The 14,825-nt window shown below is 40.7% G+C and overlaps 1 protein-coding gene across 2 annotated transcripts in view; it reads left to right on the forward strand.

The window, feature by feature from the left end:
* ANKFN1 (ankyrin repeat and fibronectin type III domain containing 1) overlaps positions 1–14,825 on the forward strand; it is a 328,869-nt gene that overhangs the window by 308,127 nt on the left and 5,917 nt on the right. For both annotated transcript variants that reach the window (XM_078385159.1, XM_072990937.2), the window contains exons 16-17: positions 5,352–5,518; positions 11,823–12,042. In XM_078385159.1, the coding sequence (XP_078241285.1) occupies positions 5,352–5,518; positions 11,823–12,042 (387 nt within the window). The remainder of the gene's footprint in view (positions 1–5,351; positions 5,519–11,822; positions 12,043–14,825) is intronic.

Below are 14,825 nucleotides of genomic sequence, written 5' to 3' on the forward strand. Positions count from 1 at the left end.
AGGATTGCAATATAGGTCAGACAAGATGATACAATTAGAACATTATTATAAGCAGGAATTCCTTAACTGCTAAAAGAGTTCTGCTTGTCCCTGCATGACATTGCCACACCTTGCAAGCTAGCTTGCTTTGTTTTATTACAGTTCTTACAAGGTAAACATGGGCTTCCTTTGCAACTGTTTGCTCTGGAAAAAATCCCATCCCTTGAAGGCAAAGTGTTACCCATTTCGAAATGTGAGCTGAACATCTCTTCTAGGCTGACCGCATGCACTATTGTTATACATCCATTTGATTCAGACCTTTGATTCCTCAATTATCCACACTCAAAGAATTGTTCTTGATTGGATTATAAATGCCCTGATTAAAAGATCTCTCCAGCTGCTATAATTCCACCCTACAAAATCCAGATGGCTCCATGTGGATCAGCCCATGTGTATGCCCTGTTCCTTTGCAACCACAGACACAGCCCTGGTCTCTTGTGAAGCAAGACCAGTCTATTGTGAGTTTTTCTTCCTGACCTATTGTGAATTTTTAGCCCAACCAAATCAAATTTCCATTGCTGTCATCACAACACTCAACATCAACACTGAGACAGAGATGGAGATATACAGTAGATACCCCTTGTGAAGAAGTCTGATGCAAGAAGGGCATGTACTTTCTCCATTTTTCTTGCCTATGTTCTGCTTTGTCATCAGGCTTGGTCACACCTGTTAAAGCCCACTCCTCTTTGGTTCCAAGTGATCCATGGACCAACCTCGCCAAGTTGAAGCCCCACCACTATTATACCCCATCCACATTGAAATCAACCCAGTTGCCAGCCCCATATACTCAAATATTTCAAGACCAGCCTTCCAAGTCATCATATTTTCCCTCTAAGATTTCACATACAAAGCTAGAAACTTTTTTCTGACAGAAAAAAGAACAAGCCATTGTTCAAAGGGCAAATGATGCTGTATTACATATCGAGGGAAATCCTATCTAGCTCCAAGTTTCAGAGTGTCTCCAAAGTTTTGGGCAGAAATCTTTCTCAGTTTGCCTCCTCTTCCTCTACCCCCCCCATCCCTGCCACGCCCGGAGGATTGCCTTAATCAGCCATTTCTTTTAAATATTCAGATGTCCCTTTTCCACAGTTCATGCAGGAAACGCCTGCATGGAAGCTAGGTGCTCTGCAAATGAGCAAAGGGCCCGCTTTTCACCTGGTAGAAAAGGCTGAAAGAAAATCCCCAAATATCTTGCAGTTTTCAATTAAGATTATCAAGAGGTTTGATTCGTACAGGAAATTAGAGATAGTAAAGCTGTTTTCCATTCACAGCGAGAATTCTGCGGACTTAAGGCAAAAATATATATGTCGTGGGATCTTTGCAACACAGAGTGGGGGGTGGGTGGGGGTGGAATACCAACAAAAGCTCAATTTCACTTTTCCAAACAAAAAGTAACTGATCTCGTGCCCTAGAGCAGGGACCATTTTCTTTCTGATTTATTACATGTTTCTCCCCAGTGCCTATAAAATGGCTGTGATTCACCTCCCAAATATTGGAAGCTTCCACTCCCCATTAGTCGGTGGCTACCGGATCTATAATTGTGAAACCACAAAGAGCTACGTTAAAGTAACATTTGTTACAGTAACATTAAGAGCCTGGCTCCCAACCACAGGAGCTAGCAATGTCAATTCTGAAGCTGAAATAGCGGTTGTAATTTTACTAACAGTGCCATAGGCAGGGTGTAAGCTGTTAGACCACATGCCACTCAAAGAGTGCCATACAGCGGCTAGCCCTCACGGAGGAGAAACAGCCAGACGCAGGATGGCCTCTCCTTTTCCATTTTCAGAACCTTGTGGGCTCAGGCTTGCCTCGGCGTGATCTGCTGACAAAAATACCGGTTTGATAAACAGATTAGGGCAGGCAAGGTTTTCTCTTAAGGACATATTTAGGCTACAGATGTGTGTGTTTACAGACATTTAAAGGGGCTTGAAGAAGAGGATTATTGTTCAAAGGAGCTCTTGATAAAATAAATCTGGTCATTTTAAAATTAGAACAAGGCCCTTCTTTTTCTTTAAATTTTTTTTCTTTTTATTATTATTATTATTTTTTGTGGGAGGGGGAGGGAAGGTTGGCTTTCCATACTACTATCTACATATCTTTGGTTGGATCCACCATCATTTCTAGTCCTATGGGTTTGGCTGCCTTTTAAACAATGCCAACGTCTTTCCCATAAAAGCCAAGAGAAGATTGGCAGAAAGTTTTAAAATGGCATGGTAGTTTGTGAAAATGCCCAGCGCCTCACTGTGCCCATCAGTTTTTTTTCATAGGAATTGCCCTGTTGGGTTACAGATTAGCATTAAAGGTGGCTGTGAACCACCAGTTCGGCAGTTCATGCCGGGTTTTGTTTTTTAAGCTGAACAGGTGTTTAGCGGTTCCAGCTCTGCCTCCTTCAGTGGGTGCCCACTCAGAGAAGTCGCCTGGAGGAAGCAGGGCAAGGAAGCCAGGGGCTCTGCCTTTGAGAGGGTGCAAGCCAGAATCGGTGGGCTCCGAAGCACTGAACACCTGTTCGGCCAAAAAATGAAGCAGCGCAAACCGCTGAACCCATCTCTAATTAGCATTACTGGATACTAGCTCTTACCCATCTCTAATTAGCATTACTGGAGATCTTACCAGCACAGGATTAGTCAGTTGAATCTGTCATTGACATTCATAAGCAGAACTGGGTTGATCACCCAGTTAATACAAACAACGTGAGTCCCTAAATGGCTCCTTGTCAAGCCTGTGATCCATGAAGGGATGTTCTAAGCCTATATATGCTAAAAAAAATAAAATAAAATTTAAAAAATCTATATCCATTTAACCATTATGCCCTCCCTAAAATAAAAATAGTTCTCAGTTTGATTATGACACTGAGGATTTTCAGTACAGTGGGGTCTCTACTTAAGAACGTCTCTACTTAAGAACAATCCAACTTAAGAACAGCTCCATTTGCTAAATTTTGATTCTACTTGAGAACAGAAATCCAAGATAAGAACAGGAAAAAAAAACCTTTCCTGCTCTTTTTTTAACCTTAGGTCATCTTAGGTTAAAAAAAAAATCTCCCCCTAGTGGTAGAGTACGTATTAACCAGCTTTGCGTTAGTTCCTATGGGAACTAATGCTTCAATGTACGAACGCACCTCTACATAACAAAAAAACCCAGCCAGAATGGATTAATTGGTTTTCAGTCCATTCCTATGGGAAATTTTGCTTCAACTTAAGAATGTTTCAATTTAAGAACACCATTCCAAAACGGATTAAGTTCTTAAGTAGAGGTTCCACTGTAGTTTCTATGGACGGAAAAGAGCAGATACGGATTAAATGGTTTTCAATGCATTCCTATGGGAAATGCAGATTCAACATAAGAACTTTTCAACTTGAGAACCACCTTCCAATACGGATTAAGTTCTTAAGTAGAGACCCCACTGTAACGCATTCTCTGAGCCTCCTTCCAGAATGACAGTTTCCAGCCAGAAGGAGGTGGGGGTCATAAGAAGTCATCCACCTGCTTATGAAAGTTATTAATTGTCCAGTTAGGAATACAAACGGCCCCTGGTGTGCTCATTTCCTGCCGTGCTTGCCTAATTTGTTTTTATATATGTACATAGTTGCAACATCTTGTGAAAAGGTTGTATAACACATGGATGAATGTCCAATGCTAAGGACAAGCACATAGTGGGAAGCAGCTTCTGTAACATGAAATCATCCTGAGCACAGTTTCTGCCATCTGGAAAAGATGGAGAACACATCAATTTGCAGCATAAGTACTTTTGGTAGGAACTACACATTCTTCTGCATTGATTGTGCAGAAGGAGAAAGTGTATCTTTTTTTTTTCAAAGCAAGGCATTCTGTCCTCACACTACCAGTTGACCTCCACCCCCTCACTCATGTGGAGATGCAAACGTTCTTGACAAGTCAAGTGTACTACTGAAGAGTCAAGGAGCAGCATAATTTGAAAGCATATGCATCTAGTGAGGACCTTAGTGTAAAAGCAGGGTGGGCCAAATCAGAATCTAGTAGTGGTGCTGCTTCCATCCATTGAAAGGCAAATTAACAACCTAGTTATTCCAAATTTAAAATCCACATTCAAAAAGGTATACAAATAAGGTAAAGAGACTTTAATTCAGCCAGTTTCGATAAGGGTATTCGAATTTTGCAAATGTTCAAGCTGCACAGAGTTGTTCATCAGTCAAAACACAAAGATAGCATTACCAGTTTTATTTTATTGGAATACAACCCCTAGAATCACCCATCCAGCATAAGGAACAGATGCAGCCATGGGGCTCATTTTGAAACATGATTATGCTCCTTGATAATGGCTTACATTTTGAATGGCATACAGATGAGTGTAGCATTTGAATTAAAACGCTTAACTGGGGTTAATAAAACTATGATAAGCCTTTCATACATACAACTCATTACTTGAATTTGTTCTCACTAAGTGACAAGCATGCAAACATCCTTTGCTTGTGTTTTCCTGATCAAGATTTCTGTGTAATCCTGAGGTTTACCTGCTCTTTACATCAACATAACGCTGTCTATTTATTTATTTATTTATTTATTTATTTATTTATTTATTTATTTATTTATTTATTTATTTATTTATTTATTTATTTATTTATTTATTTATACCCCGCCCCTCTAGACCATGTCTACTCGGGGCGGCTTACAACATAAAATAAATCAATATAAAAATATATATAATCATATAAATACAATTGCAATATTAAGACAATTAATTTAAGAAAGGAGTACCAAGATGGGATAGAATAAGAAAAGAGAGAGAGAGAGAGAGAGAGAAAAGACTTTTTTCTAACAGAAAAGTTGGCCTTTACAGTGTGTTTTTTGGGCACAAATCTAGTATGCATGACATAACATGCCACCCTTTGTCAAATGTGTGAAACGTTGACAGATAAAGGGACATACAGAGGAAAGGAGGGAGTGCAATCCATGGGGGAGAGCACATGGCATGTTGGAGAACTAAGACATTTCTGTTTAGCTCTCAAAAACATATGGAATAATCCCTTCACAACAGCAAGTGCTTCACTAAAAACTAATTTAACATCTGTAGTTTTCATGGACACCTCTGGGCCACGAAAGCTCAGACTACAGTAAATCTGTTGGGCTTTGAGGTATCCTAAAATGCCTGGTTGTTTTCACTGTAATGGGCAAACACAAGCTGGCTCTTTGGAATTTGTACCCTTTTTCTGTAATTCTGCTTTTAGAACCAAAAAAAAAAGCAACTTATCTCTGTCAAGTTCCTCAGAAAGTTAAGGGTTTTAAGAGTCGCACGTCTCTAACACACTTGCTTCTGTGCTTTGTTGTCTCCGTAGTTCATTTCTGCAGTTACAAGGAGAAATTTATTAGTCTGTATTGCCGCCTTTCTGCTGTCATAGAGCTAGATTTTCTGAGCACCCAGCAGTCCCTAAGGGAAGCAATTTCAGACAGTGAAGTGGCTGCCGCTAAACAAAGACACCAGCAAGTCCTCGATTACATACAGGTAACCGTCTGTTTTCTGACTAGTCAAAGGTGATTTCTAGCAGGGGCTGTAATTTGGAACCTAAATGGAGAATTGTTGGGCATGGGGGCAGCATAAAGACGTTTAGTGTCAAAATACAATTTGGGTTTTATGAAGTAGCCACTCTGCAGGTCTTTCCCCCCACCACCACCCTCTTTCCCCTCCCTCTGGTTACTTGCTTTTGAGAGAATTTCATGGATAAAATCATATGACAGTTATACTGGAGTGTTATAGAGAAGTATGTCAGTTTGGGTTATAAATCCCATTCCCCTTCTAATATGAGCAAAAGCCCTGTGTGCTCTGATCAAGTCTTAATCGAGTCTTGCAGTGAATGCTGCCACCCCCACCCACCCACACAAATCCTGTTTCTTTGGGCAGAAGTGGCCCTACCCTGAGGTAATAATGTAAAGCAGAGCGGTGAAGTTCTCAAAGCCACAGTGGCATTTGTCTGTTTCACCATGTGCAACAAACAGGATACAAAGATAAGAGCAACCCACAAAAGTCGTCCCCAAAAGCTCACACCGAAATAAGTCTGTCAGTCGCTGAAGTGCCACCATTCTTTGGTTTTTAGCATTGTGTTTTGTTTTGGTTAGGCCTTCATGTGCCATACAGAATATGACGCCCATGTACTGTACTAGTCATAGTGAGTTTGGAGGCCATGTAGGGTGGCAACGTGGGAGACAAATTTGTTCGGCAGAAGGCATGATCGGGCAGGACGTTCTCCTCCCCAAGACCAAATCCAAGGAGGAGGAGCTGTGGGCACTTGCAAAGCTCCCATCCTGCTGAACCGAGCTGACGGAGAAAGTTGCCCCTGCTCCTTAGGCGTCCCTGTGAGTTAGTGAAAACAGAACAGTATTTGCAGCACAGGGGTGGGCATTGCAAACCCTCAGGCTCTCCCAAGTATGCTAAGACTTTCAGGCATCTGTAGTACCCTTTTGGCTACACAACCAACTGTATTCACAGCTTGGCTATTGCAAATGGGGAGAAGTGTGACCTGAGGCACTTGCCTCACAGGGTGAACCTTGCAGCTGAGACTCAGCCCATTGAGTGCCAAGCTCAGTACAAAAATTCCGGGATGCACTGCAGAGTTGAGATGTGCTAGGCAAGCGGGTCCATGGGAGACCAGCCGTAGGTGCGCTCACACACAACTCTCTCTGCACACAACGTATTTTGGATCCCACACAAACACACACAAACACATGCATATGGATTTCGTATGTGTGGGCAATCTGTCTGCCACAAAAACTGTACATACATGTGTGTGTGTGTGTGTGTGTGTACGCTCACACACACATTTGTTACATCTAAAACAATCTCTACACTAAGTGGTATATAGATTTTAGGTTCCTACTTGTGCCAGAGTTTGTACAAGCTCCAAAAATACAAACAATTTTACAACTTTCTTGTACAGAGAATACCCAAAAATGACCAGGGCGTGCAGAGCAATGATATTAGAGTGGAGGATAAGTTACCCCTATTTTATAAGTACAGTACCATATACACTTACTGAGTTGCTGTTTCTAGCAATGGCATCAACATTATTCAGTTTTAGTAACAATTGCATTTCTATCACCCTTATTAATTTCCCCAGTATTTTTGTATGTTCACTGGCTGAAGGGCAGTGCAGGTAGGATTCTTGTATCCAAGCAGAAAATTCAGCAGAATTCAGGATGTATAACTAGGATGGGAATAGAGATCAAACCCTTTCTAGATTTAATTTAGAACATAGCTATGCAGTTCTGTTCATCTCTGATATGGTTTACCTGCTTGCCATTGGCTTTGGCACTGTTTATATAGTTAGATATTTCTACTTCCTTGTGACTAGTGGCAAATACTGTCATTCTTTGTCCAATTTATAACCCATTTCCAACTTTTAGTCCTAAAGCTACAATATACCATCCTTCAGGGCAAATACTTGATAACCACACTTCAGCAGGACTTTTAATAACTGAAATACTATTGTACATTAGAGTAGACCCATTCAGTTAATAGGGATTTGGCAAGTCAGTTGCTCCATATGTTCCATTGATTCAAACCGCCCTACTCTGGCTGTGATTCATGTTAAAGTAAGTTGCAACTAGAGCAGGCCCACTTGAATCAATTGGACCTATGGAGGAATTTACTCACCAAATCCCCACTGATTCAGTGGGCCTCCTCTATGCTAAGTAGAGATGGGATATGTCTGTGTATTCATTGAATACGAATATCATGGGAATGGATGGCAGGGAAACCCAGTCTCTCTCCTTCCCGAAACCAGCCTAGCCACTTATGTGTCATCTTGCAGTGCAAGCAGCCAGTAGCATCCCCTTTGCACCAATCGTGGAAGTAGCTCACCTCGTGCTTCCCCGCCTCCCTGTGCTGCTGACCAATCCAGCAAGGAGGTGGGATGACAAGTCTTTCCACTCAGCTGCTGACTAGACAGGCCAATTTCAGGGGGAGGGACTGGGCTTCCCTGCCACCTGTGCCCACAGTATGATGTATTTGTATCCCTAGAGACACAAATACAAATATTCTATCTCTAATGCTAAGCACCAGGATTTTAGCCAGTCGTTTTTTTAAAAAAATATGTTCTTGTTTGCTAATTGTGACACACAGCTAGCACACATAATCCTATTGATTATTCACATTAGCGGAAGTGCAATGACATGAGCTGCTCCCTGTATTCTTCATTGTGCTCCAGTGATATACTTCATTGCTATGATTTATGGCATTGCACTTATGCAGGCACACATACACAAAATAGGATTTTGGGCACATGTTTCCTTTTTTCTTTCTCACTTAGAATCTGAACCTACACACTCCCAGCAGTTTTGTAGCCCTACAGAATTATTTCAGTGTTCCCACCCACAATTTTTATTACACATGGGACACTCTAGCAGACTTTAAAGTGACTAAGAGAGCCAAACAGCTCGTGTGTGCAAATCTGTCCTTATTTCAAACAAAAAAATCCCCCAGTAGTAACAAAATGGGAAATCACACATTTACACTTAAAAGGCTACAGAACACAATGCTCACATAATACAATATAGGGAGACAACAAGACTTTTAAAAATGAAATAGAAAATATAAATATGTTAACAAAGAAGTCTTTTATGGACTCAGCCTACATTTTGTAGAGAAAGAAGCTCTAGGTTTTGTGATTGTTCATGACTGATGAAAATGTAGCAAAGTTTTTTTTAAATTTTAACCACAGTGTTTTGTACCAAATTATTGTGACAGTGTATTAGACTTGTCAGGTTCTTTCTCAAATTAAAAACAGCTGTATTTCACCTATGGGGGCGGGGGAGGGAACCACCCTCAGCCCATTACATACCACAGTCTTCAGCGGCAACCGCAAAACCACAAGAGCATTTGTGTGATCCTAGATCTAAGACAGTGCTGAAGTCACTACACAAACCAAACATTGTAAAGAGTCACGGAGTCTATAAAAAGTGTTCAGAAATGAGATCAGGAGAGAAATGGGAAAAGAAAAAAGTATATATAAAAGATAAGGCGTCTTGTGTCTAAAAAAAGCAGATGGGCAGGGAGAAAAGATGCATTTCATGATTGACCAAATTAAGCTGTACATAAGGAAGTGAATTTTCAATTAAGTTACGGGTCAGTTTATTTTTTAAAAAAAAAAATGTGTCAGATATTCTTTTAGGAGACAGACTATTGTGTCACGCAGCACTACCAGCTTACTATTTTCAAATGGGAGACTGTGTAAAGGACCACAAAAATCTAGGGACTAGCATCATTTGTTTCCCACATCAAGCCTAGCCATTAGGGGAAATAGTAACTTTCTCATCAGGTGCAATTGAAGAAATTGTCCCTCAATCATAAAATAAATAAATAAGGATAGAAGAGTTAGAAGAGGGAAAGGGTGCAGCCATAGAGGGGACGTTGGAGCATCCAGGTTGCTTTTAAAAGGCTTGTATCTTTGGTGTGATCTATTGCATCCCACACTAGAGCCAAATCCTTCTATTCACACAGATTTTCTTTTCCAAAGAGAAGGTTTCACACAGCATCTCAGTTTGCTGTAGTTTCTCCCAGGATAAGTATGCACCCTGTTCTCTTTTGATTATTCAAAACCCCCCTTCCCTGCCCTTTGTCACAGATATCTTTCCACAGGCCATGGGCAACTTTCCTTTTTTTTCCCCTCTTAAATTTAGTAAGTGGCATAGCGCTACAACAATACATCAACCTAGCACAGTATATGTGTATCCATATACGCACATGCATATGTGTGAGCATGCATGCACATACACAAAGAGTATATATAAATATATACACACACATACACATACTCAACATTGTAATTGAATAATGTACTTGTGTGTGCCTTCCTTAAAGGCAGGGCTGTTTACCAATATGGCTCATTTAATGGACTCACTGCAATGCATTGTCAGGTCACAAGGTGGTATCTTACACCATCAAACTGAGCAGCATGGCTGGGAGGTGAAGACTCTAGAGATTTCTGTTTAGTGCAAAGGGGTCAGTCATGAACGCTCTTGTGTACTTTTGTAGTCCCAACAGTTTTGAAATAACTCACCCTATAATGTACTGGATTCTAGTGGGACCCTTGTAACAGGCTGCTATCACCCACCACAAGAATGTTGTGAAAGGTTGCATTGTGAAGGGTCCCAATTTACATGGAATGGTGGCAGAGCAGCATTGACAGACATTGTAGGAAGGAATTATGGCTCTTCAAATAGTATTGTATTGCTACTCATTACAGAGGTCCTATGAGCACTGAATGGAATAAATTGTTAGTGCAATATCAAATAGGGTGACATTATGGGCAAGGAGGAAACTTGCAACTGAGGATCTCAGAGCCTTCCTAGGACAAGAATTTAAACATTAAAGTTATTATTATTTATTTGATTTATATACCGCCCATTTGGCAGCCAAGGCCAGTCTAGGCAGTTTACAACAGATAAGTTGGTCTTAATATGCGAGTAGAATCCATCTGTTGGCTCAGTTATTTTACTGGCACAGCAGACATGAATGGGAAATACGGAAGCCCATTTATTATTATGGGGGCTCGGATGTCTTGAGATGAGCTCAAGAAGGGCACTTGATGGCAGGGTAAAAATATCTAAAATAAATAAATACTTCAATTTCTGTGTAGCCTTGATAGACAATGTTATACAAACTGCGAGGCAATTTCTACAATTTGAACATTGTGGCAGGAGGATTTTTCTCACCTTTGGGAGAATGCAAATTAGTTTGCTTTAGATGGTGATTGGTCTTCAGGAATCAAGACTCCTTTGATGTCTGATTTCACAGTCCTGGTAAAATTGCCACAATCACCCCTCTGCAACATTAATTTGCTTTCAGCAGTAATTATGGGCTATTCTTAATGTCTGTTTCTGGCCTGAGCGCAGAAAGAAGCTGAGATTAAAAACATTTGTTGGAAGTGCTAATGAATTAGCATTAACTCATTTAAGGTGTGTGATTCAGTTAAAATTAAAAGACCAATGAAATGAATATGTTGATTCATCTGTTATTTAATCTCTTAATTTAATTTTTTATGTTACCAAATTGCTTAAAATTAATAAAAATGACCAATAGTGTATTCCAGTAATAGGAAAAATCAATTAACAGTCAAAAAATAGCATAATTGTTTTTAATGATTAAAATAGCACATTTTGAAATTGTTGAAAGTGTCAAAGAATTAGCAATAATGAATTAATTTTATGGAAATCTATTTAATTCATTTCTTTATTTCCAACCTCTGATAATTCAAGAAAGTGATTCACTTTAGCGGCTGAGCTACATTATTGAAAAGAGTTTTTAGCCCTTCTCCAGATTACAGGAAATGCTAGTCAACATTACCCTTCTCTCATGTGTAACAATTAAGTATTAATGTAAATGTGACCTCATCTATACAGGCTTATTTTGAGTGGGCTGGAGTGGGCTAAATAGGGTTGCAAATGGTAGAGGTCCAGTATGCCATTTGGTGCAATATCATCCTCACCTTAAGTAGACTTATTTGGTCCACCTGCCTTTGGTCCAACAACAATAGCAACCCTCCTGTGTCTCCTGCTTCTAGGAGAAAGTTCTCTTTAAAAAAAAAAGTGGTGCTTTGATACAATTTAAGAAAGAAAGTTTACTTTCTCTACTCCAAGAAGTAGCTCTAGGATTTACATCATCTGATCAACAGCAAAAAAAGCAGACCAGACTATCTCCACAGCAATTGAAACAGTGGGACAAATGCCTGTCTGACTGGACCCTGTGTGTTCATCTGTGTGTTTGTGTGTGTCTCTGTGTGTGTTTTAATACCCTCAGAATCTTTTTTACACAGCAAATTGATGAGATTTGGCGTGAAATGAGATGGATCAACGAAGCACTACAGTATGCACGGTATAAACAACCATCGGGTGGCTTGCCGATAACAAAGATTGTGGATCTGTCTGAAGAACCTGTGCAAAAGAAGATAAGTTCAACATCCTCCCATCTCGATTGTCTTCTGTCCCCACCACCTTCGCCAGAGACAGAGACCCACAGGAGAAAAGCTGCAAACGGTAAAGGCAAAATACTTCCACAGCCTTCGGTCTAGCCAACAAGAAAAGACAAGTCTTTAGCTGCTTCTGTTTCAGATGTAGGTGGATGCTGTAGGTGATGATTGTCTGGCAAGTACAAGGAGGCCTGCTTTTATACTCACCACAGGCTTTGGCAAGGCTCCTCCGTGTGACCCACGGAGGTGCCTTCCCATGAGCATAGTGACTTATGTGCAGGGAAGCAGAGCCGTGGGCTTCCAGTTCCATGCAGTAGAAACTGCACTGCGCAACTGGCAGCAGTTGTGTGGTGAACCATACAGTTGATGGGTTTGTGTAAACAATCCATGGGGATGCTGATCCCCATGACATGTGTAATATTTGTACTTGCAATATTACACTTAACACTTGTAAAATCACACTTGTAATCTGATCTGATCTCCCCACCTCCTTTTTTTTCCTGCTTTTCCGAGTTGTTGTTGTTGTTCTGTGCTGTCAAGTTGGAATCGACTTACAGCAAAAGCTTAATAGGGCTTTCAAGATAAGTGAAGTGTTCAGGGAGTGGTTTTACCAGTTCCATTCCCCAGTTAGTTTCCATGGCTGAGTGAGGAATCAAGCCCAACCCTCCCGTCACTCTGTCCACTACACCACCCTGATGTCATTGAGGAGCAGAATGAAAAAAGACAGCCATATTCCTTAGAATTGTCGCACATCATTTAGAGGGCTGCAGGAAGAGAAGAGTAGTGGGGCAAAGGTAGAGGGGCTTAGCATGTCTGGCAAAGTCATTGGCAAGTCTAAAAGGGTGGGTAGAACCCTGATAAAATTCCTTGATCCTCTTGACCTACGGATGTGGTTAAAAAGGGAATGATGAAGAGCTGCTCATTTATTATTATTGTTGTTGTTGTTGTTGTTGTTGTTGTTGTTGTTGCTGCTGCTGCTGTAGCTGTAGTTGCTGTTGCTGCTGCTGCTGCTGTTCGTGTTAATTTGATTTATATGTTGCCCATCTGGCAGCCAGGGCCACTCTGGGCAGTTTTCAACAGATAAACAACAGAATAACAATATAATACATATAGAAAATAATAATAACACAATTGGGGCATAAATCAAATATAAAGTGCAGTAAAAACAAATACAATACAATCAGTTACAATTAAAAGCTATATATGCTTGGTGTCCTTGACCAACCTAAGTCATTTCATCTTGTTGCTTTGAAAATTTGTCAGCAACGTGTTTTTTTCTAAATGCATTTTATTTTATACCTGCTTTGTACCTGGTAAAGAACTTGCTATAGCACCTTGACAGTTTGTCAAGATGGTTAATTAACTCTCATCAACAGTCTGCATGTGTTCCCAGCTCAGCATTAAATATAATTACTGTATATCTTGGTCTTCCAGTTTACTAGAACACAGAATTCAATGTCCCACAGAGAAATAGGAAATGGGGGGGGGGAGAGAATTTCTGGGCACATTTTCCTTCCAGTTTAGGGTATCCTACCTGTCATGATATCTTGCTTCTGCTCCTGTTCCCATTTTTGGAACTGGATAGCTGGCGTAGTAGAGCTTTGAAAAGTTACATGACATGATTGAGACTCAGTAACTCTAAGCAGTCAGTTATGCTTGCATTGTGCACTCAGGTGATCTGGGAAGAGCTACTTCGCAAAACGAAACTAAGAACACATGTGTGTAACTTTGTGCTCATTTTGTTGTGTTGTCATCCCTGACAGTTTCCAAACCTTCAAAGGCTGTACCCATTGCCATGATTCCTAGCCGCCGCCACCCCCTGCCCCCAAGAAAGAACATTTTTACAAAAGGGAATTTTCACTGGAGAAGTCTCCATCTGACTTCCATTGGCCAAAAATTGTACAGAAGCCCCAAAGGGTGCTGGAAGTTCTTTGAAACATGGCAAAACTGGTAAGGTAACAGGAGAATTGTAAGCCTTTTTTTAAGTTGACCTCTCATCCCAGTCCAGTTCCCCACTCGTGATATGGACTCTAGTGGCTCCAAACTCATGAGGCCATTTACACTGAGACATACGAACACAAGAAGAGCTTTTCTGAATGGGACCAAAGACTGTTTAGTTCCCTGTTTATTCGCAACATCGATAAATTACTGTAAACACTGCAGATGCAATTGCTATATTTTAACTATGGGCAGGGTGAATTAGTACTCCTTTTCATATTTTCTGATTCTCCTGCGGTCTTCTCAGATATTATAAATCTGGGAGGAAAAAAATTCCTTCCTCATGTCCCCCCGCCATGCAGAACTCTCCGCTATGACCTGCCCATCTTGGGAGTCCCTGCACGGCATAGCCCATAGTTTCTCTGAATTACTCAAGCCCCTTCGCCACGACAAGGCAGCAATCCATGAAGGGAGCAGAGATCATTATTCTTCCCTTCATCTCCTTGTTTCGCAGCCCAAAACACCCACACATAATCTTTTCTCATAGGGATGTTGCTTCTGTTCCACATTTCTGCTCCTTTCCTAGTTCTGCAACATCTTTTTCCATGTGCAGTCAGAGGCACCTTGTGGACCAGTATCAGGGCAGGTGCTTTAGCTCACTCATGAGCTGCATTGATCAGAACTATGTAGAATATTTCAGGTGTAGTCACAGATTTATGCAAGGCATTGTGATGCAGGCAATGCCATTCTTAATCGTTTTAAGCATGAAATTTGCCTTCTTCACACTAGGCACCTATCGAATTGCCATTTTGTCATCCAGTTCTCCAATTATTTTCCCAGCAAGCTTCCTGCTTCTGATGTGCGTAAAGTTTCTAATTGTTGTTCACAATGTTCTTAGCAATACGCTCCTCA

The sequence above is a fragment of the Pogona vitticeps genome, chromosome 2 (genome assembly GCF_051106095.1).
Source record: "Pogona vitticeps strain Pit_001003342236 chromosome 2, PviZW2.1, whole genome shotgun sequence".
Lineage (NCBI taxonomy): Eukaryota > Metazoa > Chordata > Lepidosauria > Squamata > Agamidae > Pogona > Pogona vitticeps.